The sequence below is a fragment of the Salvelinus fontinalis genome, chromosome 31 (genome assembly GCF_029448725.1).
Source record: "Salvelinus fontinalis isolate EN_2023a chromosome 31, ASM2944872v1, whole genome shotgun sequence".
NCBI classification, from domain to species: Eukaryota; Metazoa; Chordata; class Actinopteri; order Salmoniformes; family Salmonidae; genus Salvelinus; species Salvelinus fontinalis.
In genome coordinates this window covers 8,523,328-8,549,175 of record NC_074695.1, presented here as the reverse complement: position 1 = coordinate 8,549,175, position 25,848 = coordinate 8,523,328, and the positions used below count along the sequence as shown (strand labels likewise).

The 25,848-nt window shown below is 42.5% G+C and overlaps 3 protein-coding genes across 3 annotated transcripts; 1 reads left to right on the top strand and 2 right to left on the bottom strand.

The window, feature by feature from the left end:
- Positions 1–2,570: 2,570 nt before the first annotated feature.
- Positions 2,571–11,452, bottom strand: fam50a (family with sequence similarity 50 member A). Its single transcript, XM_055891190.1, has 13 exons — positions 11,126–11,452; positions 10,875–10,959; positions 10,661–10,760; positions 10,374–10,513; positions 10,197–10,273; positions 4,916–4,982; positions 4,673–4,734; positions 4,455–4,531; positions 4,084–4,138; positions 3,943–3,991; positions 3,756–3,826; positions 3,514–3,624; positions 2,571–2,965 (listed from the first exon to the last, which is right to left on the bottom strand). Exons 1-13 carry the CDS (start codon positions 11,234–11,236, stop codon positions 2,957–2,959), a joined length of 1,014 nt encoding a protein of 337 aa, XP_055747165.1. The 5' UTR covers positions 11,237–11,452; the 3' UTR covers positions 2,571–2,956.
- A 62-nt stretch (positions 11,453–11,514) lies between these two features.
- LOC129829488 (transmembrane emp24 domain-containing protein 4-like) lies at positions 11,515–14,001 on the top strand. The gene is made up of 5 exons (XM_055891194.1): positions 11,515–11,714; positions 12,040–12,140; positions 12,287–12,412; positions 12,529–12,675; positions 12,851–14,001. The coding sequence occupies exons 1-5, from the start codon at positions 11,576–11,578 to the stop codon at positions 12,998–13,000; spliced, it is 663 nt and encodes a 220-aa protein (XP_055747169.1). The 5' UTR covers positions 11,515–11,575; the 3' UTR covers positions 13,001–14,001.
- Positions 14,002–14,132: 131 nt separating this feature from the next.
- plpbp (pyridoxal phosphate binding protein) lies at positions 14,133–25,763 on the bottom strand. Its single transcript, XM_055891191.1, has 8 exons — positions 25,636–25,763; positions 22,655–22,762; positions 22,508–22,543; positions 22,333–22,408; positions 21,921–22,061; positions 15,494–15,636; positions 15,274–15,372; positions 14,133–15,113 (listed from the first exon to the last, which is right to left on the bottom strand). The coding sequence occupies exons 1-8, from the start codon at positions 25,723–25,725 to the stop codon at positions 14,958–14,960; spliced, it is 849 nt and encodes a 282-aa protein (XP_055747166.1). The 5' UTR covers positions 25,726–25,763; the 3' UTR covers positions 14,133–14,957.
- Positions 25,764–25,848: the final 85 nt, after the last annotated feature.

Genomic DNA, 25,848 nt, shown 5'->3' with positions numbered 1-25,848 from the left:
AAGGTAAACCTTCGCTCCAGTCTGAGGTCCTGAGCGCTCTGGAGCAGGATCTCTCTGTACTTTGCGCCATTCATATTTCACTCGATCCTGATTTGTCTCCAAGCCTCTGCCACTGAAAAACATCCCCACAGCATGATGCTGCCACCACTATGCTTCACCGTAGGGATGGTGCCAGGTTTCCTCCAGACGTGATGCTTGGCATTCAGGCCAAAGAGTTCAATCTCGGTTTCATCAGACCAGAGAATCTTGCTTCTCATGGTCTGAGAGTCCTTTAGGTGCCTTTTGGCAAACTCCAACCGGGCTGTCATGTGCCTCTTACTGAGGAGTGGATTACATCTGGCCACTACCATAAAGGCCTGATTGGTTGAGTGCTGCAGAGATGGTTGTCCTTCTAGGAAGGTTCTCCTATCTCCACAGAGGAGCTCTGTCAATACTATCTGTCAACATCAATGCATGTATTGAACAAAATCGGATTTATGGCAATACAGTACCTTCCATCCCTCTACACCTTTTCATTCTATGAATTCATATTCTATTTTCAGTGAAATCACATTATCTAAAAGTTTTAGTGGGTTTTGTGAACTTTAAACAACCAATTTGGTTGTAATGACCACTACATTGGTTCTACAGTATATGATTGATAATTCAAAGAAACGGTTTGTATCTTGTTTGCCCTTACCAAACTGGCTGGGTTGCCAGGAGACAATGATAGTGTCATATGTAGGATTCTGATCAGCTACGAACTCAACAGTCACATCTTGTGGAGCGCGGACATAATGCTGGCACACATCTGTCCACCCAGAAAGAAAAAAACATGGCCACTGAACACAACCTGGGGGAAATTATGCTAAGAATAGGATTATTGTAATGATTCAAATGAACACACAGCTTTAAAACACAGCGCTAAAATGGCCATGGTAGACATGCAAGGATATTGTATAGTAAATTTAAAAATAATTGGTGACAGGCACTTCAGTCTATGACACCTTGACCTATTCAGAGGTAAATTCTTAACATTCTTCAAAATCTTAAAACAAACATCACAAGTGAAAAGACAGAACGTAACACTTAAGTTGTTTTTGGTTCGATCTTCAGACATAACAGACAACGGCTCATTCTTGTCTCACTTATGTGCAACACACTGCCTTATGCAGTGACACATACTTGTTTGTGAAACCATACCATTGTAGAATATACCTTCAAGGTCTGTAGGGTGAAACTGTTTATTCTGACACGCACTTACTGTACCTCCAAAGAGGAAATGGGTTCCTCCAACATCTCGGTTGATTCTGCAGTATTCACAGCCTGGACCCCCCATAAGATGGTGCATGAGAGGACAGGATATACATAAATGACTTGATTTGGGCAGAGAAAGGAGCAGAGTAAAATAATGTACGGCCAGTAATGCAGTACATTTTCATTTAGCGCCACAATAAATCAACTCCAAGGAGAGATTAGATATTTTTCCTAAAACAACTTCTATCACAAGAGAGTATGTATAGGTATATAGGCGTAATGGAACTAACGATGTATGTGACAGTGAATATGTAAACAGAGGTGGAGGGGCCCAACGGTCTAAATCTTTCCTTTACGTTCGGTTATCTGGAAGTCACTGATAACCATAGGGCGGCGCACAATTGGCCCAGCATCATCCGGGGTAGGCCGTCATAGAAAATAAGAATTTGTTCTTAACTGACTTGCCTAGTTAAATAAAAGGTTAAATTCATAAATACAAATAAATACTCTAAGAGGGAACAAAACACAGCTGGAGTAAATGACAAAACATTAACAGCCCGAGGCAAAGGCCTTCAACTGTCAGCTAGGTAGTATAGTAGGTAGATTAATGGCCCCCATCATGCCCACTATCATTGCACGCTTTGGATAAAATGTCTGCTAAATGGCATAGTGTTACTTCCTAAGAGGGGAGAAATGACCACATGAGGGTAAAAACGGCCCACTTCCAATCACTGTCATACTCTAAATCAACTCTACAATGAATCACTGTACTACTCTAAATCAACTCTACAATGAATCACTGTCCTACTCTAAATCAACTCTACAATGAATCACTGTACTACTCTAAATCAACTCTACAATGAATCACTGTACTACTCTAAATCAACACTACAATGAATCATTCAAAAAAATCCTTCACTTATCCAGGTTTTTTAATCCTGCATGTCCATCCTTCGCCGGTCGCAATTGCCTTGGTAATATTTCAACATTTTCCAAAACCTGAAAATGTCTATTGAAATGCTTATGATAAAAAACCTGCCATATAAGTGTATAGCGCCAGAAATAGAAGCATTTCTTTAGCATTTCACCTGACAAGTATACTTTTCCAGAGGACCTGGAAACAGTGAAGCTTCCAAAATATTGGCCAAAGTTACAATCAAGTCAACAAGCCCGATTCTTATTCTATGTGCAGGGATGGGCAACTGGCGGCCAGCAGGCCCCTCTTTTGTAGCTCAAACGGCAAGTTGACAACATTGTTCCATTTCTTCAATTATCTCCAACAGCCGAGTTTTACAATAGTAATGGAGGTGCCAAACAAACCACATTCAGGACACTTATTACAATAAAAATGTTGTTTTTAATAATATAAATTAGTAAAGTTGATCGAATTTAATTAACACAGTGAACAGCGTCCAAGTGTAGGTTTGTTTTGTAATTTTTTTTAAAGAAGAAATATTTGGGATCACACATTTTCATAGAAATTAAAGCAGTAATATTTCTTAAACAGAATTGTTATGGTAAAGAAATCACTACGGTTAAGTTAGGCAACAACACTTTGGGGAAAAAATAAAAAAAAGTTTGAGGAATAACAATGAAGAGAAACCTAATGATTTAAAGTGAATATAGTTTATCAATCTGAAAGTAAAATGCTTCTGACAATACATTAATAATAAAACATGGGAAAAAATGTGTGTCCAGAAAGATCCTGAAGACAATATTTTCACCGGATCTGAAAAACAAGAAATAAAAAATACAATTTAATTTACGTTGCAACATCTGCATGTTATGATAAACCTCTCAACTTCATATCCATTCTTTACCTAATAATACAAGTTTTGGGCTATAATGAATAAATTGTTGATAATAGGCCTATATTTGCTATTTCCTACATGTTTTATGAACTAACTAACAGCTGAAAGTGAACAGGCCCATGCATGCCGCTCTGTAAGCACCGACACTCACACAGCGTCATGTGGAGCATACTTAAGAAACAATCCTGTTCGTTTCGGCCCAAAAGATGGAAAAGGGTATAAATCATAAGCCATTATATGCACGATGATCTATCCAGCCAATGATGCTACATTCTTTTGCTGTTTCATTTGTACACCGTGACGTGTGATTGGCCACAGCAGGGAATAATGTGGAGGAACACATTACATCACACTCTACATAAACCTAGAATACCAATCAGATCGTTTGATAAAACTATAAGGAAAGCAATTATAATATTCCTACGTAGATATTGGTAGTGTGATAAGGTTATAGATAACCACTCACGGTGTATTTGTCCCATTTCTTCTCCGGGTCGTAGGGCTCCCAGCGGCTAGCAGGGAAGATGTGCTTGTTCTTCTCATACCAGCACCTCAGCACCACTTTACCTGCGTGAGACTACGACACACCAAGGACACTCGTTGTTGTAAACGCTGCTGCACTGGCAAATAACTTGGATTCAAAAAATAAATCAAAGTATCAAAACACACTTGGAAATTGAATATTAAAAACAATACGGATCTCCTCACCTCGTCTTTTTCAACAGTGGCGTCGTTCACCAGCCGAATGTCATCGTGGACATCAAAGCTGAAGAGTGGACCTGTAGTGGAATAAAGTATTAAAAAATATATATATAATGCCATCAGTGAAGTTATATAAATGTTTAAATATAACGTCAATTTTTTTAGATGAACTTTGAAGTTACCACTGGCTCACCAGATTTGCCTCGAGCTTTTGTCACAATGAAGTCATAGAAACTGTGATGCTAGAACAGAAAACAGAGATAATTGTTCAGTTTAATATGAAGAGGAGATGTAAAATTTAGAATAGTTCAGATTGATGTACAGCAGCACTCACATGTGGGATGATCAGATCCTCTTTGATGTACATCAGCTGCTCGACACCAGCAGCCCTACAAAGACCCCCCAACCTTTTACAACCTTCCTTCATAAAGAATAACATTAAAGGGAAATCCTATAATGTCAGTGCCAATGGGCACCTAGGGTGTATTCATTAGACGAAGAACGTAGCAAACAGTTGCAAAACGTTTTTACAATGGAAACCGTTTACTCCAAAACAGAAAAAGCTTTGAGATGAAAACGCAAGTTTTTAATTGGACAAATTCAGGTAGGGTCCCGCCCCGTTTCATTTCGTTTGCTTCTGTTTTCTAGTAAATACACCCGCCTAGATAAAACCAAAGCCACCACTTCAGTCACATCTACTCTTACCTCAGCTCACTGAAATCTTTCCTCAAGACCTCCAGTGCTTTCTGAAGGAACTGCTGCATGGTATTTCCCTTCTTCATCTGTAGTAAACACACAACAATGCACCCTGATACATGCTATAGTATACAGGTATATCTAATGCGACCAAAGTTAAATGTATGGCTCCATTTGCTTTCCGGCAGCACATCCATTGCTAAGCAACCGGTTCTCTCTTACTGTACCTTGACAGTCTTACGATGCCCCGATCCATCCCAGTAGGAGAACGTGATCTCAATTTCTTCACCTGCACGGAAGATGTGTCATTATCATGGTATTATCAATAAGTATCATTATCATGGCATGATTGTAACTAGCAGGGTAGTGAACTATTCATTTAAGCTCATCATTACCGTAGGGACCAATATAAAATGAGCGCTGGATGTAATCGTCATGTGTGATTGTCGTGTGAAATCAATCTCGCTTACTCTTGATCTTTTCCTGTTTTCCCTCCCACTCCTGGCGCAGCTCCTCTCGAAGCCGATTCTCCTCCTCCTGAACTCTCAATAATAAACACATTTTAAGCTTGGGTTCTGTGTGTGTGTACACACACACACATATATATACATATATATATAAGACATTTATATAGTGTATACCCTGGGCTCTGTGTGTGTGTGTGTATATAACCGTCCAAAAATTTGGGGTCGCTTAGAAATGTCCTTGTTTTTGAAAGAATATCAATTTTTTTGTCCATTAAAATAACATCTGATTGATCAGAAATACAGTGTAGACATTGTTAATGTTGCAAATAGGCAGAGTTGCAAAGAAAAATCTATATCTCAGACTGGCCAATAAAAATAAAAGATTAAGATGGGCAAAAGAACACAGACACTGGACAGAGGAACTCTGCCTAGAAGGCCAGCATCCCGGAGTCGCCTCTTCACTGTTGACGTTGAGACTGGTGTTTTGCGGGTACTATTTAATGAAGCTGCCAGTCGAGGACTTGTGAGGCGTCTGTTTCTCAAACTAGACACTCTTATGTACTTGTCCTCTTGCTCAGTTGTGCACTGGGGCCTCCCACACTTCTTTCTATTCTGGTTAGAGCCAGTTTGTGCTGTTCTGTGAATATTACACAGCGTTGTACGAGATCTTCAGTTTCTAGGCAATTTTTCGCATGGAATAGCCTTCATTTCTCAGAACAAGAATAGACTGATGAATTTCAGAAGAAAGTTATTTGTTTCTGGCCATTTTGAGCATGTAAATGAATCCACAAATGCTGATGCTCCAGATACTCAACTAGTCTAAAGAAGGACCGTTTTATAGCTTCTTTAAAATCAGAACAACAGTTTTCAGCTGTCCATTAAAAAAAAATCTGCGGTTTCCAGCTACAATAGTCATTTACAACATTAACAATGTCTACACTGTATTTCTGATAAATTTGATGTTATTTTGACGGACACATTTTTTGTGTGCTTTTCTTTCAAAAACAAGGACATTTCTAAGTGACCCCAAACTTTTGAACGGTTGTGTGTGTATATATATATATATGCATGTATATATGCCCACACACACACAACATTTATATAGTGTAGGCCCTGGGCTCTGTGTGTGTATAAAGGCACATTTATATAGTGTATGCCCTGGGCTCTGTGTGTGTATGAAGGCACATTTATATAGTGTAGGCCCTGGGCTCTGTGTGTGTATAAAGGCACATTTATATAGTGTATGCCCTGGGCTCTGTGTGTGTGTATAAAGGCACATTTATATAGTGTATGCCCTGGGCTCTGTGTGTGTATAAAGGCACATTTATATAGTGTATGCCCTGGGCTCTGTGTGTGTATAAAGGCACATTTATATAGTGTATGCCCTGGGCTCTGTGTGTGTATGAAGGCACATTTATATAGTGTAGGCCCTGGGCTCTGTGTGTGTGTATAAAGGCACATTTATATAGTGTATGCCCTGGGCTCTGTGTGTGTATAAAGGCACATTTATATAGTGTACACCCTGTGCATAATACTGGACAGGAGTCAAAGGGGTAGGAATGGGCAGATTTCTCCACCCCCTTCTCCGGCCGTTGTATTGGGCAGATCAATGGTGAGAAATTACTCAGTCCTTGGAGCAAAAAGGAAATTGAGGCTATCATAGCTGAAGATTGGATTTTAAAGAACTGATTGGGTCTCTGCTTGACACCAACAAACGCCCCCATAATATCTGGCCATCTGACCAAATCGTGGCACTGAACTTTTCAACCCATCATAACTGGCTACGAGACTATTGCAGCTCTGTGGGTGTAACATTTATTGACAATGATAATACCTTCTGGAAACAAAGCTTGTTTTATAAAGGAGGATGGGATCCCCCCCCAAATCATTTGGGTTCCTGGATCCTTTCACAGCATCATAAGGCTGCGTTGAGACAATGATTTATCAATGACCCAGGTCCAGCTCAATTAATCCCTACCGTTGTGTCTCTGAGTTGTCATAACGCCTTAGCATATGTACATTATCCCAGGGGCGTTGGAAGACACAATGTAAGTTACCTCATTTATGTCCCTCTAACTGCCATGAATGCATCTGCTGATCCTACAGCTATTGTATGCAGTAATCATCTGCCTATGAACCAGAGTTATACTGTTAGCACTGAGGCGGTGTGCCCTAGGAGGAAGTCCACTGTGTGCAGCTCACCCTGCAATGACAGAAATAACATGAGCTAATCTACTTGGGCTAAGCTTCCCAGTAAAGCAATGAAAACAAGCAAGCATCCCAGAAAAGTGCTCAAAATATGTAGCTTAAGAAACAAGGTTCATGAAATTATTAATTTGCTAGTAACAAAATACATTCATATTCTGACAATCTCTGAAACTCACTTAGATTATACCTTTGATGATACAGTGGTAGCAATACAAGGTTATAACAGAAATGCCGGTGGTGGAGGTGTTGACCCTTTATATCCATAACCTCATTCCTGTAAAGCTTAGAGAGGATCTCACGTTAAATACTGTTGAAGTAATACAACTACAGGTTCATCTGCCTCACCTAAAGACCATTCTGGTGGGAAGCTGCTATAGACCAAGTGCTAACAGTCAGTATCTGGACAACATGTTTGAAATGCATGTGATATCAACAGAGAGGTATATTTTCTGGGATAAATTTTTTTTTATCCATTATTTTACCAGGTAAGTTGACTGAGAACACATTCTCATTCGCAGCAACGACCTGGGGAATAGTTACAGGGGAGAGGAGGGGGATGAATGAGCCAATTGTAAACTGGGGATTATTAGGTGACCATGGTGGTTGAGGGCCAGATTGGGAATTTAGCCAGGACACCGGGGTTAACACCCCTACTCTTACGATAAGTGCCATGGGATCTTTAATGACCTCAGAGAGTCAGGACACCCGTTTAACGTCCCATCCGAAAGACCGCACCTTACACAGAGCATTGTCCCCAATCACTGCCCTGGGGCATTGGGATCTTTGTTTAGACCAGAGGAAAGAGTGCCTCCTACTGGCCCTCCAACACCACTTCCAGCAGCATCTGTTCTCCCATCCAGGGACTGACCAGGACCAACCCTGCTTAGCTTCAGAAGCAAGCCAGCAGTGGTATGCAGGGTGGTATGCTGCTGGCAAAATACATGCCAGCAACAAACACTGACACTACACATCCACGTATAACTGATCAAATTATTAAAAGACAAGCATTGTCATTTTTTTTATTCTGTAAAGCAAGTGTGGAAGAGGTGAAAAAAGCATCGTTGTCTATCAACAATGACAAGCCACCGGGGTCTGACAACTTGGATGGAAAATTACTGAGGATAATAGTGAACGATATTGTCACTCCTATTTGCCATATCTTCAATTTAAGCCTACCAGAGAGCGTGTGCCCTCAGGGCTGGAGGAAAGCTAAAGTAATTCCACTACCCAAGAATTGTAAAGCCCCCTCTACTGGCTCAAATAGCTGACTAATCAGCCTGCTACCAGCCCTAAGTAAACTTTTGGGGAAAAAATGGTGTTTGACCAGATACAATGCTATTTTACAGTAAAAAAAATGACAGCGTTTTAGCACGCTTATAGGAAAGGACATTCAACAAGCACTTACACAAATGACTGATGATTGGCTGAGAGAAAATGTGGCGTTTGACAATCAATAGTCTGCTGATGGAAAAACATATGCGTTATAGCTTTAGACACCTTGCTATACTGTGGATGTGTTTTTAATGGAAGCCTCTCCAACATTGTCCAGGTAGAATCAGGAATTCCCCAGGGCAGCTGTTTAGGCACCTTACTTTTCCAATATTACCAATGACACGCCACTGGCCTTGAGTAAAGCCAGTGTGTCTATGTATATTTCCACATTTTGTTAGGTTACAGCCTTATTATAAAATGAATTAAATTGTTTCCCCCCCTAATCAATCTACACACAATACCCCATAATTATCAAGCAAAAACAGGCTAATAAATATTTTTTTAACTGTATTTAAAAATAAACGGACATATCACATTTCCATAAGTATTCAGACCCTTTACTCGGTGCTTTGTTGAAGAACCTTTGGCAGCGATTACAGCCTCAAGTCTTCTTGAGCATGACGCTACAAGCTTGACACATGTATTTGAAGAGTTTCTCCCATTCTTATACTGCAGATCATCTCCTGCTCTGTCAGGTTGGATGGGGAGCATCGCTGCAAAGCTATTTTCAAGTCTCCCCAGAGATGTTTGATCGGGTTCAAGTCCGGGCTCTGGCTGGGCCACACAAGGACATACAGAGACTTCTCCCAAAGCCACTCCTGTGTTGTCATGGCTGTGTGCTTAGGGTCGTTGGCCTGTTGAAACTGAACCTTCGCCACAGTCTGAGCGCTCTGGAGCAGGTTTTCATCAATGATCCCTCTGTACTTTGCTCTGTTCATCTTTCCCTTAATCCTGACTAGTCTCCCAGTCCCTGCCACTGAATAACATCCCCACAACACAATGCTGCCAAACCCATGCTTCACCGTAGGGATGGTGCCAGGTTTCCTCCAGACGTGACACTTGGTATTCAGACCAGAGTTCAATCTTGGTTTCATCAGAGCAGAGAATCTTGTTTCGCATGGTCTGAGAGTCCTTTTACTGAGGAGTGGCTTCCGTCTGGCCACTCTAACATAAAGGCCTGATTGGTGGAGTGCTGCAGAGATGGTTGTCCTTCTGGAAGGTTCCCCCATCTCCACAGAGGATCTCTGGAGCTCTGTCAGGGTGACCATCGGGTTCTTGGTCATCTCCCTTGAGTGCTCAGTTTGGCCAGGCAGCCAGCTCTAGTCTTGGTGGTTCCAAACTTATTTTATTTAAGAATGATGGAGGCCACTGTGTTCTTGGGGACCTTCAATGATGCAGTAATTTTTTGTTACCTTTCCCCAGATCTGTGCCTCGACACGATCCTGACTCGGACCTCCATGGACAATTCCTTTGACCTCGTTGCTTGGTTTTTGCTCTGACATGAACTCTCTACCGTGGAACTTTATATAGACCGGTGTGTGCCTTTCCAAATCATGTCCAATCAATTGAATTTACCACAGGTGGACTCCAATCAAGTTGGAAAAAATGTATTTAATAAATTGTAGAATAAGGCTGTGACTAAACTGCTTGGAGTACCCTGGATTTTAAACTGCCTTGGCAGCAGCAAATAGGGATCATTAATAAATACAAATACTCTTGCTTTATATGCAGGCGAGATTTCAATGTAAGAGAGGTTTGATATGGAGAAAATAAGTGTGACTGGTTGTATATGCATAAGGCTCACCTCTCTGTCCCGGTCCGGCAGGAAACTGGTGTCCACATCTGGGTTCTTCCCTAGCTTCTTCTTCTTAGCGGGGAAATCTTTGGAAGATAAAAGTCAGTATTCACTGATTGTTCTTAGACAATAATATACATAAGTATTGTGGCCATAATAAATCTGTTGTTTATAAACACCACTCACAGTCCTCTTCCTCCTCCTCTTCCTCCTCCTCCTCAGTCTCCTCTTTCTCCTCCTCTTCATCTTCAGGATTGAAGGATAAACTGGCAATCTTTCTCTTCTGCTCTTCCTTTCTTTTCTTTTCCTTCTGCTTCTCCAGCTTTCTGAGGGTAGACAGAAAGAGAGCAAAGATGAGACACTGACAATAGCTTTGAGAGATCATAACAAACAAAAAAGTGGCGGGGAATCAAGTAACTCTGGGAATACAGTAACTCTGGGAATACAGTAACTCTGGGAATACAGTAACTCACAGCATCAACTCCTTTGATTGCTCCTTCTTGGCCAGTTGCTTTTCTCGTTCTTTCACAAGAGCCTCCTGCCTGGCCTTCATATCATTGAGTGTCACCAGACCTGACAAGGGAAGACAGTATTGCAGTAAGATTGTGTTCTTCACAATTATGTATTCAAACATTCATCATTAAAAAAGGCAAGTCTGACATGGAAAAAGCCCCATAATATACTTACCAACAGTGCTGGATTTGAGCTCTGCTTCCACCGCATCATAATGAGCTGAGAACTTCTTGTCTATGTTGGACTTGACCATGTTGTCCTGTAAGAGATATTCAGATAGTAAGAGGGGAACACATGGCTAGGAACGTTAAGGCTACTCCTGTAAACAGTCTAGCGCAAAGGCTATAGATTGCTCGTTTGATATATTTTAGTAACTACATGGAAGTGAATAAGCAATACTATTACTTAGCTAACAAGTGACTGACCTGAGCAATTTTCTCCTTTAGCTGTGAAAGTTGTTCTCTTTCCTTTTCACGCTTTTTTATCAGCTGCATGGCTCTTCCAGCCTCGCTTGCTGCACCTTTGTACTGCGCCATGCCTATATCTTTCGAGAATCAAACAGCAATAAGAATCTGGAAAAAGTAGCTAAACGCTACAGCCACAGACAACTTGTCTAAACAACAACTACTCACTGTTTTTATAACAGTGTATAGCGAAACGTTATTGTAGCTAGATGCTGAAATGTCCTCGCATCATAACAAACAAGACGGAAAATGGTCTCGGTGAAGTGCATTCTGGGTAGTTTGCGAATCAGTAAAAAAGCCCGTGCAACCACTTCCGGCGGGGTTTCAATCGTTTCAAAATAAAAGTAAAGTAGCAGTTGGTTGCATTTACTACACTGACCCTGCTGCAGGGGACGACAAAGCTGATTTGACATGATGCTCACTGCACCTGGCGCTGGAATTATCATATTATTTGCTTGGCTCTCTCCAAGTAACGCTCTCTATTTTCACATTGGAGAGACGGAGAAAAAATGCTTTATAGAGGAAATTCCAGATGAGACTATGGTTATTGGTAAATTATTATTTTAACGTTAGATAACGTTAAAGCTGGTTAACTCGTCAGCTGCGTCTGGCTCATAGGCTATTTTGATTAATCCAGTCAGTTAGTGTATGCATGTCTTTCATTTCCTGACAGATGTAGATAGATTTGATGGATAAAAAAATATATAATGGGTCTTAATTAATAAATAAATATTTTTTTTTGCTGGCTAACTACAAAAGATGAGAAGATTATACAGTATGTGACTGGGATTAGCTAACGTGTTATTTGATATGGAATATGCCCTTTATCGAGGATGGGAGGAATAGCCTTTCATCTGGCATCTCTCTATTATCAGGGAAATACAGGACCCAGCTGTGGGACAAGCAGATGGGATCCTTCCTCCAAGCCACCCCTGGCCTTGGAATGCATGTGGAAATCAAAGATCCGGATACTAAGGTCAGTCAAACAATGAGAAGTTTAGATACAAGGTTACCACACTCAAAGTGTACAGTCATTACAGTTTGTGTATGTATCTCCATACACACAATGCCTCCACGTATGTTTCATCGGTATGTCTCTCTCTCTCCAACCCTCTATTCTAGATCATTCTGTCTCGTCAGTATGGGTCAGATGGACGGTTCACCTTTACTTCCCATACACCAGGCGAGCACCAGATCTGCCTGCACTCCAACTCCACCAAGATGGCCCTTTTCGCTGGCGGCAAACTGGTATGAATGGGATGATGTTGTTCTGGACATTTTCTTCTCACAAAAAAATAAAATAACTTTCGTATAGCAGTAAATCTGCAGATGGTCTGGCATTCTAACCTTGTCTTCCGTCTTAGAGAGTCCACCTGGATATTCAGGTTGGTGAACATACCAACAACTACCCCGAAATCGCAGCAAAAGACAAGCTCACAGAGCTGCAATTAAGAGCTCGACAATTACTGGACCAAGTAGAACAAATCCAGAAAGAGCAGAACTATCAGCAGGTGGGTTGAAAGAGAACATCTACATTTTGAGTTGAGTAAGCCACAACCATAGGGGATAATAAATATTGACATTTATTTTATCCTGTATAATGTCACATACAAAGCTGTTGTGGAATCCACGTCTTACCCTTGTCTTTTAACGATCTAGTGACTGTCTGTGTATCTCTTTTAACAGTATCGTGAGGAGCGGTTCCGCATGACGAGTGAGAGCACCAATCAGCATGTGCTTTGGTGGTCTATAGCTCAGACACTTATCCTCATCGTCACTGGCATCTGGCAGCTCAAGCACCTCAAGAGCTTCTTCGAGGCCAAGAAGTTGGTGTAATGCTCACAGGACATCACTGATTGAGTTCAAGACAGGAGTGACAACCATACAGACAACCATACAGAGTTGACTGGCAGAAAGAGACGCTTAAACCTGGGAAGAAAATTGAGAATATCCAGTGTGTTATGTATTGTCCATTATTAATTATTCTGTGACTTTAATTATTGTGATCAGTAAGCAAGCATCTGTGTCCATTTCCTTGTATTTTGTCCCCACTTTTGTATTGTTTTATATCAACTTTGTTGGACTGCACATAAGGAGTGGCAAATGTACCTTCCAATTTTGTTTCACTTTGTTTTGTAGATTTATCTTTCTGCATACTTTTGGTTTAAACAGGTAGCCAGCCTAGTGGTTAGAGCGTTGGGCCAGTAACCGAAAGGTTGCTGGATCGAATCCCCGAGCTGACAATCTGCCCCCGAGCAAGGCAGTTAACCCACTGTTCCCCGTGAGCCAAAGACGTGATGTAGATTATGGCAGCCCCCCCACACCTCTCTGACTCAGAGGGGTTGGGTTAAATGTGGAAGACCCATTCCAGTTGACCAGCTGACTAGTTATCCCCCTTTCCTTTCGATTATTGTGATTTAGTCTGATAACATAATTACAGCAGAGAGCTAATAATAGTTTTATCTCAATGACTAACCTGTTCACAAACCACACACATCCTTAACTTCTTTTGAAGAGCAGTATCATTCCAGGAAACGGGGTATTATTAATTTTTAGAGGATGGTCCAAGCAGCACCATTTTTTCCTTTTTCTTCCAAAGACCAACATATCTTTGAATCAGGTGCAGATTACATTTGAATGTTATGAAATGAAGGCCTATGATAAAATACCCTCAAGTTATTCCAAACTGATCTAGATATCAGTAAGATGTGCATAATATTTTGATAAACACAGTAGTATGATGAGATATAAATTCAACGACTTCATAATTACAAATTAAGGTTTTTACTTTTGGTTGGCTGTCATTTCTATGTATGCAATAAAACATGTAAAAGTAATTGGTTATCATGAGATTCTTTGTTTATGTAAAATTACTGTACATTTCCTGCATAGGAAAAACACAAAACCATGTTATTTTCTACAATTCTTTTGCTTGTCACCTTCTGCAGTATCAATTTAATCCTGTATCTCATTTTAAGTGAATGTTTTCCAATGTTTATTTGCAGTTCCCTTAGTTATGGATTTAGTTTTTACATTGATAACTAAAGCATTATTGAACCATAACTATAAGAAAATCATAGCAGAACGAAACTATTTCTTCTTTGCATAGGTTAAATCTTTCAGTGCACCAACACATAACTCAGACCAAAATAATCACTGATATCACAAATAATACTAGTGTAAACATATTGAATGAGTGAATCTACCTGCAGTTTTGTAATTGTGTTTATCAAGAATTAAAAAAAAAAAGTTAAGTATTTGACAACACCATACAGAATTGAATTAACTCACAATACCATCCATCATAAAGGGGGGGGGGGGGGTTATGTTTATTAAATCACAAGTATTTTGCCAGAAAAATAGGACATTTTACTATGTAAGATACCCAATCACTGGGATATTCAAAACGGTCAAAAGTTCAGCATAGTAATTATCAAAACATTAGATATAAACTCCATCTCTGCTTGACTCTCTGAATGATCGATATTTATGTTATCGTGTTAAACGGTATCTATTGAATCTAGGGTTGGCACAAGATCGAGATGTGAGCTATAGCTTCTTATATCCAACATCATCAACTGAGTAATGAGAATCTATGCCTTATGTGAGTAGTTTAAAAATCTCCGTTTGTAATGTCAACTTGAAGATTGAATTCCGTCCAAAAATGCTCAAATGAATGGGCTCCGTAGAAATGAATTGAAAATCTAGATCAACCAAAGACATTTTCCCCCAGTTAATTCTCCTAAAATACTGAATTCCTTTACAGCCTGTGTGAGTGTAGGAAGGAGACACATCACTGTTCTGTCACAGTGAGACGATCCATTTTCTTAGCTGCTTCTTCTGTCGGAACCTTTGACTTTTTCTCTGGACTGGGAGTGGGAGTGTTGGGATAATCCCTATTACCGAAAATAGTACTACCAACTCGCACGTTGGTTGAACCCACCTCAATCTAAAGGAGGAAATGGAAAAGAATACCTCAGAAGGGTATAATTTATACAAACAGCATGCGCATTCGAGTCGTAATGGGTAGCTAAATCAATATCTGATAATTCAATATGTTAAGAAACTATTGTATTAGAAATTAAGAAGGCTGAGACAGTGGAACTTACCGCGTGTTCAAAGTCAGTGGACATGCCCATACTAAGCTCTACATCCTCAAGGGGCAGCTGTAGACTGGCACACACTTCCTGTCGCCGACTCAGCAAAGCCTGATTGGTGATGCAGAACAGAATTAACACACACCTATAGATCTTTACCAAAAGCCTTAACATAAAACGTTATTTTTTTTATTTAACCAAGCAAGTCAGGGTAATCATAACAACCAAATACCTGAAAATCTGGGTTAGGGCCATCAGCTAGGTCGTAGCCATAGCGACCAATGGTCATGAGTCCAGAGAAGTGTAGGGCAGAGCATTTGGATAAAATGTGTTTCACTGTGTTCACTGTCTCACCAGGAGGCAGTCCATGTTTACCTAGTGGCAACATAGAACTTTAGTTAGTGTATCTGTCTGTCAGGGAGGTTGACGTTTATTGTCATGAGTCTTGCCCAGGAGGAAAAACTGAGCAGGTTCCTCTAGATGGGCCAGTTTCAATTAGCTATATGGTAAAAATACATGCGAAAACAAACATTTGCTTTTTGGTCTTAAGGTCTTAATTTAAAAAGGGGAATGGAAACACTTTAGGAAGTAAATCTAAGCAAAGATATGTATTCAATCCACTAATACTAAACATGTTCATTTAACATAAAAACATCTCTAGTATTTTGATCGTCGACAAGGTTATTCGAGCTATGGTCAGCGCCATTTTAAATTGCCATAGTAACGACTGGCGCCAGTGCGTCACAGGCAGGAATTAGGTAAAGTGTCTGCGGTATTGAGTTTTCGCGCGGAGAATGAATCGAAGAGAGAGAGGTTAGGTGCGGACAACGATGATGGCAACAGCAAGTAGTAATTCAAACATGAACCGTATAGCGCCAGCCTGTATGAATTGGCTCAACAACAACAAAAATCCCTCGGTAAACTACCATCGGCTGCCCAAGGACCCACAACTTTTGAAGAAGTGGCTCCATGTCCTGAAGAGGAAGGACGCGCTAGATCGAGCTAGCAGGATCTGCAGACAGCACTTTGTGGAGGCAGACTTCGCGATGAAGGGCACTTTCGATGCGGCAACCAGGAGTTTCCGAATAGAAAGGAGTCATATGCCTACGTTGAAGCCCTCTGCTTGCGCCTCCATTTGAAATGAAGGGTTATGGTGTAGGGGTTACCAACCGACCATCAACATCGCAGACTTTGGTCCAAAGTTTGGAGTCAAGCAAAAGCTACTGAACAGAGGAGAGTCAATGCAATGGAGCGTGAGGTACCGTTAACCGGTCAGGACTGTCGTGGACTAGGCTAGCGTTAGATGTTTGCTGAAAAATAAATGTCCCTGTATTTGCTGTGTGTGTGTGTGTGTGTGTGTGTGTGTGTGTGTGTGTGTGTGTTGACAAAGCATACAACAGGTAGCTTGTTAATGCCAACTGATATATTTGGGTTTACTTGTCTTAACAAAACGTTTGTTTGTTTTCAGGATGACATCTTCATCCCTGAACATGTTTTCATCCTGGAGGAGACTGTGCAGGAGGCAGAGGTGGTACATGCAGTCATCCCTGAACATGTTTTCATCCTGGAGGAGACTGTGCAGGAGGCAGAGGTGGTTCATGCAAATCTATGTTATTTCTAAGGCTATTGTTTATTTCAAGTATATGCAGTGATTCTTCAATATAACTAGAGCCTAATAGACGCCTTCATTTCGTTCTACCAACAGGAAAGAACGGTTAGTACAGCATGCCGAACTGACCCCTTGGTGCCAGAGTGTTCCTGTGCTGTGGTGGAGAAGAGGTCCACCGGGACCATCACTAAAGAGCTCGGGGTCCAGCTAGATTGCGCTCACAACCATCAGTATAGAGCCGAATCCTGCCCCGATACGCCACAGACAGAGAGTGAGATCCGTGAAGATCATAACTCGCTGTATGAACCTGAGAGATCACAATCATCACAGTGTTCGGAAAATGGAGAAGGCCGTTCAACAGCGAATTCAAAAGATACACCCATCCATAAAGGGAATCGGAGTGGATGTGCTACCATGTCCCGCTTCTGCTGTTTCCACTCTCTCTCAACCTATGAATACTCAGCTATGAAAAGCCAACTGACATTTGCTCCTGAGGTGTTGAACTCTTGCACCCGCTATAACCACTGTGGTTAGTATTTTTTTGTTGTTGTATTTTTCACCCCCCACCCCAAATTCGGGGTATCCAATTGGTAGTAGTTACAGTCTTGTCTCATAGCTGCAACTCCCATACGGACTCGGGAGAGGCGAAGGTCGAGAGCCATGCGTCCTCCGAAACACAACCAAGCCGCACTGCTTCTTGACACAATTCCCATCCAACCCGGAAGCCAGACGCACCAATGTGTCGGAGGAAACACCATACACCTGGTGACCGTGTCAGCGCGCACTGCGCCCGGCCCGCCACAGGAGTCGCTAGTGCGCGATGAGACGAGGATATCCCTGCCGGCCAAACCCTCCCTGACCCGGATGACGCTGGGCCAATTGTGCTCCCGGTCGCGACAGGGCCTGGGCTCGATGCAGTGCCTTAGACCACTGTGCCACTCGGGAGGCCTTGTGGTTAGTATTTTAATGTCAAAAGGGCTTTTGTAAAATACATTTGATTGATTGTTTGCTGTGCTGGATGCTGTGTATTCACTGTCTGAGTGATGGGACATGTTTATAGTATCTGTAACATACGTTGGTGTGTATTTAATCTGCATCTTAACTTCTTAAAAGTGGTAATCAGCAGTAGAAACAATAACAAAGTGTCTCCCTGCTCCTCTTGACAAATAGCTGAGGGATGGGGCTGGAGAAATGTAACCACTCTCAAATGCATAGACAGAGCTATATAGATGCAAGGACTGACCATCCATGATATCAACATTGTAGTCCTGTTTCTATGATCTGTTTCCACTACCATGTACCCAGTTCGCTTTTGTTAAAGACGTCTGCTAAATGGTATATACTATTAAAGTCTCTTTTGACTCTGCCAACTAGTTGCCCAGTGTAGTTACCATTCCTTTCCAATAGATGACGGCCAAAGCTAGTTGAAGTCACTAATCTAGCGACAGGGACACAGGATTAGTGCGCACTGAAAGTAGTTTTATCTTCAAAGAAAGTTTATCTGGTTACGTTTGAACCTGTTGTTATAGTGGACAAGCTAACTAATACTATTTTTACATAAGGTGCAGGCATTAGGTCTATGTCTCAGGTTAGGCTAGATTTACTAAATTAACTGGTTTTATTCAAGGCCTTGCTTCTGGCTATGTGTGCCTTTTGGAAGAAACGACACACAGGGATGAGACGCCGTACACCCCGTCTAATTCTCCCTTGTGCCCATAGGGTGAACTGGCGATAAACTGCCAGCCTGTATGCTCTGCAAACAAAATCCTAAGAAAAGTTAGTTTGATAGCGAAATGAAATCACTATGTGTTTATAATGAGCACGTCCCATTATTGGTTAGAATGAGATTTCATGAATCTGTCTGCGATTCCAACTCCGGTCGTCTAATTTCAAAGGTAAACATGTTACCATAGCTCCAAACAGCGCTGATGATAAACATAGTTATAGGATACTGATTATATTTATTGAGCACCTAGCTACTACTGATAGTAACCTTACATTTATAATCAAGCAATATTTTCACCAATTATTTAACTGCTGACTGGTCGAGTGACCTCTTCTGCCAGGAAGTCCTTCATAAGGATTAGTGACACGTCCAATAAATACATCGCCAGACAGACTGACTGGAACCTCTGACCTGGATGTAATACATCACCATCCAGACAGACTGACAGGAACCTCTGGATGTAATACATCACCATCCAGACAGACTGACAGGAACCTCTGGATGTAATACATCACCATCCAGACAGACTGACAGGAACCTCTGACCTGGATGTAATACATCACCATCCAGACAGACTGACAGGAACCTCTGGATGTAATACATCACCATCCAGACAGACTGACAGGAACCTCTGACCTGGATGTAATACATCACCATCCAGACAGACTGACAGGAACCTCTGGATGTAATACATCACCATCCAGACAGACTGACAGGAACCTCTGGATGTAATACATCACCATCCAGACAGACTGACAGGAACCTCTGGATGTAATACATCACCATCCAGACAGACTGACAGGAACCTCTGGATGTAATACATCACCATCCAGACAGACTGACAGGAACCTCTGACCTGGATGTAATACATCACCATCCGCTGGAATTTTGTGCTGTATCGCCACCATCTCTCTACAACACACATATACACTCATACTCTAGCCATTATCTGGCAGCATCCCCACTCACACTAGTTTGTGTTTGCCTACGCAGACCCTCTAGCTGAGGTGTTTCAGGCGGCATGTCTGTGTTGTTACTGCTACGAGAACAAACTCTTTGATCTGGGGCAACGTTTGGCTCTAACATGAACGGCTTCAGTAGGTTAATTGGCTCCCTAACTAAAGTTATTTCATTCTCTGTTATAAACTCATTCTCAGTCTCGGAGCTACTCGGTAAATCAGACATTTTGGGGGGTTCCAAAATGTTCTCTCCTGTCAGTGATGCAACAATGCCAATATGGAGATTTACAGTTACAGTTAGCTGACGTTCTAAATCCTGGTGTTTCCATTCCCCTTTAAGGTTAGGCATTGGGGTTAGCGGTGTGATCGCGGTTAGGCACTGGGGCTAGCAGTGTGGTGGCGGGTAGGCACTGGGGTTAGCAGTGTGGTGGCGGTTAGGCACTGGGGTTAGCAGTGTGGTGGCGGTTAGGCACTGGGGTTAGCGGTGTGATCGCGGTTAGGCACTGGGGTTAGCGGTGTGATCGCGGTTAGGCCTTGGGGTTATCAGTGTGGTGGCGGGTAGGCACTGGGGTTAGCAGTGTGGTGGCGGGTAGGCACTGGGGTTAGCGGTGTGATCGCGGTTAGGCACTGGGGTTAGCAGTGTGGTGGCGGTTAGGCACTGGGGTTAGCAGTGTGGTGATGGGTAGGCATTGGGGTTAGCAGTGTGGTGGCGGGTAGGCACTGGGGTTAGCAGTGTGGTGGCGGGTAGGCATTGGGTTTAGCAGTGTGGTGGCGGGTAGGCACTGGGGTTAGCAGTGTGGTGGCGGTTAGGCACTGGGGTTAGCAGTGTGGTGGCGGGTAGGCACTGGGGTTAGCAGTGTGGTGGCGGGTAGGCATTGGGGTTAGCAGTGTGGTGGCGGGTAGGCATTGGGGTTAGCAGTGTGGTGGCGGGTAGGCACTGGGGTTAGCAGTGTGGTGGCGGGTAGGCACTGGGGTTAGCGGTGTGGTGGCGGGTAGGCACTGGGGTTAGCAGTGTGGTGGCGGGTAGGCAATGGGGTTAGCAGTGTGGTGGCGGTTAGGCACTGGGGTTAGCAGTGTGGTGGCGGTTAGGCACTGGGGTTGGCAGTGTGGTGGCGGTTAGGCACTGGGGTTAGCGGTGTGATCGCGGTTAGGCACTGGGGTTAGCAGTGTGGTGGCGGGTAGGCACTGGGGATAGCAGTGTGATCGCGGTTAGGCACTGGGGTTAGCAGTGTGATCGCGGTTAGGCACTGGGGTTAGCAGTGTGGTGGCGGGTAGGCACTGGGGATAGCAGTGTGGTGGCGGGTAGGCACTGGGGTTAGCAGTGTGGTGGCGGGTAGGCACTGGGGTTAGCAGTGTGGTGGCGGGTAGGCACTGGGGTTAGCAGTGTGGTGGCGGGTAGGCACTGGGGTTAGCAGTGTGGTGGCGGGTAGGCACTGGGGTTAGCAGTGTGGTGGCGGGTAGGCATTGGGGTTAGCAGTGTGGTGGCGGTTAGGCACTGGGGATAGCAGTGTGGTGGCGGGTAGGCACTGGGGTTAGCAGTGTGGTGGCGGTTAGGCACTGGGGTTAGCAGTGTGGTGGCGGTTAGGCACTGGGGATAGCAGTGTGGTGGCGGGTAGGCACTGGGGTTAGCGGTGTGGTGGCGGGTAGGCACTGGGGTTAGCGGTGTGGTGGCGGTTAGGCACTGGGGTTAGCAGTGTGGTGGCGGGTAGGCACTGGGGTTAGCAGTGTGGTGGCGGGTAGGCACTGGGGTTAGCAGTGTGGTGGCGGGTAGGCACTGGGGTTAGCAGTGTGGTGGCGGGTAGGCACTGGGGATAGCAGTGTGGTGGCGGGTAGGCACTGGGGTTAGCAGTGTGGTGGCGGGTAGGCACTGGGGATAGCAGTGTGGTGGCGGGTAGGCACTGGGGTTAGCAGTGTGGTGGCGGTTAGGTTTTTAAAAATCTGATTTTATGACATTGTGGCTATGCTAGCTAGTGACCTCTCTGCAGAGCTGCCTCCACAGTACATGAGCCATCTCAATAAATGCCTCCAGTACATGAGCCATCTCAATAAATGCCTCCAGTACATGAGCCATCTCAATAAATGCCTCCAGTACATGAGCCATCTCAATAAATGCCTCCAGTACATGAGCCATCTCAATAAATGCCTCCAGTACATGAGCCATCTCAATAAATGCCTCCAGTACATGAGCCATCTCAATAAATGCCTCCAGTACATGAGCCATCTCAATAAATGCCTCCAATACATTAACCATCTCAATAAATGCCTCCAGTACATGAGCCATCTCAATAAATGCCTCCAGTACATGAGCCATCTCAATAAAAGTCAACATATGTGTGTGTGTGTGTGTGTGTGTGTGAACACTTACTTTCCTCCCCACTGGTGTTGATCTGAACCATGATCTTTAACGTCTGCGTACTAGCTGTTCTTAACCTCTGCCAGGAGCTGTTCACCTTGTCGGCCAACTTGGCTGAGTCCACCGTCTCCACCATGAACAGGTTTGGTACACCTATGGGAAGTGTGTGAGTAGAATTAAGATCTGTCGGCTCTACTAAAGGTTTCTATGGAACTGTGTTCAAAACTTGACAAAGAACGATTTTTAGGTCGAAACATGTCAGCTTTTTATATATATATATATTTGAAGTGTGTGAGTAGATTGATGAGTATAGGGAGACATGCAAGTTGATGTTGAAATCTTTAAATATGGAGACCTATGATGCACCCGAGCAGAACACTACACTATTAAAAATATGAAACACAAAACATAACATGTTACTTACCCAAAAGTTTGTTGACATTATTCTTCTGTAAATGGCCAATAAAATGCCACTCGATTTCTGGGCATGATTCTAAAATCTAGATTAGGACATAAATAAAATATATATTTTTTTACAGATGTCGGATAGACATGTCATGAGATGAAGAATGATGTAACTTCAAACCTTTAGAACCGACCTGAGGATTTGATGCTTTATCAACAAGTTCATTCACCTAAAAGTCAAATTAAAAAGTCAAACCACCAATGTCAAAACACTAGCAATAAAAGGTGTTATGAGTAACCTGTATAACATGTTCCCATCATGTACAATACAAAATACTCACATAGTTTTCACCAAAATTGCGATGCCCTTTTCGGTACGCCTCGATCACCATGTCAGGTGGTTTCGTCTTACTTACAGCTACCAGGCGGGGCGGCACCACGGGCAACGTCTTGGGTGGGAGAGCAGAGGAAAAAGAAGAGCAATAAAATATATGGTGAATAAATGAATGGATGTATGCATGACATCATCATGGCCAAAGGGATAGTCACATCTTGATAAACCTGAACTACTTCAGGACAGTCCAGTACATATCTGGTGCTCATTAAGGAGGGCATATTGGGGGCACAATATGGAACGAAGAGAAATAGATGGTGTAGACAATGAAGAATTGTGCTAGCTGGCATTAGGGTTAGCAGTGAGGTCAAGGTTAGGCATTAGGGTTAGCAGTGTGGTTGTGGTTAAGGTTAGGCATTGGGGTTAGCAGTGAGGTCAAGGTTAGGCATTAGGGTTGGCAGTGAGGTCAAGGTTAGGCATTGGGGTTAGCAGTGTGGTCAAGGTTAGGCATTAGGGTTAGCAGTGTGGTTAAGGTTAGGCATTAGTGTTAGCAGTGTGTTTAGGGTTAATTATTAGTGAGATACCCGATGGGTTGGACGATTCTCTTCTCATCACTCATCTTTAACACAATGGAAAAAATATGATTTATCATTTAAATATTGAAAGTGCGTGGGCTACGGCGAGATACCAAATGGTGCAGTTTCAGGCCATGTGGAGGAAAATGACGGGGGCCCTGGAGATGGGGGTGGAGGCTAGTGGGTCTGGACAGGTGTGATGTAGCTGTCGTTTGTATGTGTATGTTTTGTATTGTTTATCAAATATAAAATTAAATAAATATTTAATAATGCTGCGTTCATGTCATGTCGGAAACTCGGTACCTCCGAGTTCAAATGAATGAGATTATGTGCTCACAGTATTCCCAGATAGTAGCTAATATCCCGCTTAAAATCTTATCCCAAATAAGACGTATAGATGCACTTTCATATCCCGCTCACAAGTATCCCTTTATCCATGACTAAACAGAATATTCCTAATTTAAGTTTATATGGGCTAAATTTAAGTTACTAATTCATATGGTCACTGACTGTAGATCTATGACCTTTCACATGTATCCTAACTCCTGCAGAATAATGCATTTCTTGCAGTAAAATTATACAACAAATGTTAATTTTGTCTCAGGAAGAGAGTGGAGAATTATGATTTATTACTTTCAGCATCTCTTGAGAAAATGCGAATTCGTTGTAGTGTTATCTTTGACTCTGTTATGCAAGCAGACAGTATTTCAACCACATAAAATATGCACCCAAGACAAACTGAATTCTTATCAGAAACGTGTTATCATTTTCTCAACTTTTAATTTCCTTAAAACCGGTCAAACTGATGACATTTGGACATTTTCCACAGGACCAATCTTTCCAGTGTTTTTGCGTTCTCCCCGGTTACTAGTGCATTAATTATATCAATGCAAGATATTATTATGGTGAGCACTACTTTATTTCGTCTTCTGGGGCAACAAGTTATGACAAGACAAGCTGCATGTAAAAATGGCTTGCAATGTCGGAAATTCTAAAGAGAAAGTGACCTAAATTAGGGGTGAATGTAGCCATACGGTGATGTACAGAGTATCAACAAAATACATTATGGAATTATGGTGCGCACGTAGACTACAAAGTGATTTGTTTGACTATCAGATTAAGAAAAAAAAAATCGAAAACACCCATGTTAAACAGAGCCTGCGAAAAACCGCAGTAAATGAGGTAAGATGTTTGCATGCCACAGTATCCCATCTAAAATCAGCATATCCCAGGCATCTTATCCGAGTTTCTCATAACCGGGATACAAGCTTTTTGGGGTTATTGTAAACGTGATATGTTCATGTGTCAAGTCAAAAACAGAATACTTGAGTATCCCGAATAACAACGGGATATCGGTGGTCATTGACCTCTATTCAAAAAGTCCTTGTTTGGTGGGCTAAACAACGAAAAAACGCCACCTGCTGGATGGAGATAGATTTTCCGTCGAGTTGGGCATCTCTTCCTCTCTGGTATTACTTTACCGGCTGGGAAAATCAAGCCTACACGATAGTGCAGTTTCTAAACCCAGAGGCGTAACACCGCAACACTTCCGGGAACTCTTGCGAAACAGAACAAATTTACCTTGGCCGGGGTTTGATAAATCAATGAGAAGTGAACAATTATTCCTTAGTTAATTTTCTCGAAATCTAAAAGACAACATAGATTCGAGCCAATATCTTAAATAATGTAGTTGAACATGTTATTAACTCCAACCTCGTGAAAGTGAAACATTTTTTTTTTCTTCGTCAAAAACAACTTCAAATCAAAATCAACTTTACATATATATCGAAATGGGTGCCTTTGAGTTGACGGCCTACACATGCGCAGTTCGGCGCGATAAAACCGTTAGATCCATTTACGTGTATCTACGCATTATATTAGATAGCCAACGTCACCACGACATCATCTACAAGTGTCATCGGGGATTTCTATTTGGAGAAGCAATTTTAGGATCTCTACATTACTGTCTTTGGTGCAGATCTAGCGCACACTATCGGCTGCCTAGGCTAGTTCAATTGTAGTGGGATGGTGTCGATTGAACCAATACAAACGTTAATTCAATTACTAAACAGGTGTGAACGGAAGTTGATCGGATAAATGTTTCGCAATACTTACGAAACATTGTTGACGTTAACGTGATAGTGGAATAATCACTGCAGCAGCAGATCGCCTAGAACCCTCCGCGTGGTACAGAGGTGGTTGAAAAGAGTTGGCTTCACGGGCCATGCAATAGGAAAGAGCTAAGTTTGTTAGCTAATTAGTATATTTCAAAATGTAATGTGCATTTTATGGTGTAACGTCTCAAAGGTTGTGGTGTTTTGCCTGACATACAACGGGTCCACCCCCGTTTTTAAATAAGACAATTTTGCACGACTATCTAAAGTAGATACGGGTTCTTCCCAACTTGACTTACCTTGGGGCGACGTGCCGCCGCTTGATTTACCCTGTCTACCACCGCGTGTAACGCTTTTCCAACCTCCTCCGACATTCCTACTTTCCACATACCCTCAATACACTGTGCAACCAATGGTAGAGACCGGCTCTGCGTAATCAACACAAACATGATCAACATGTCAAAATAAAAGTCCTTTCTCTACCATAGAAAGCCTGTGTAAAGTGAGACGGC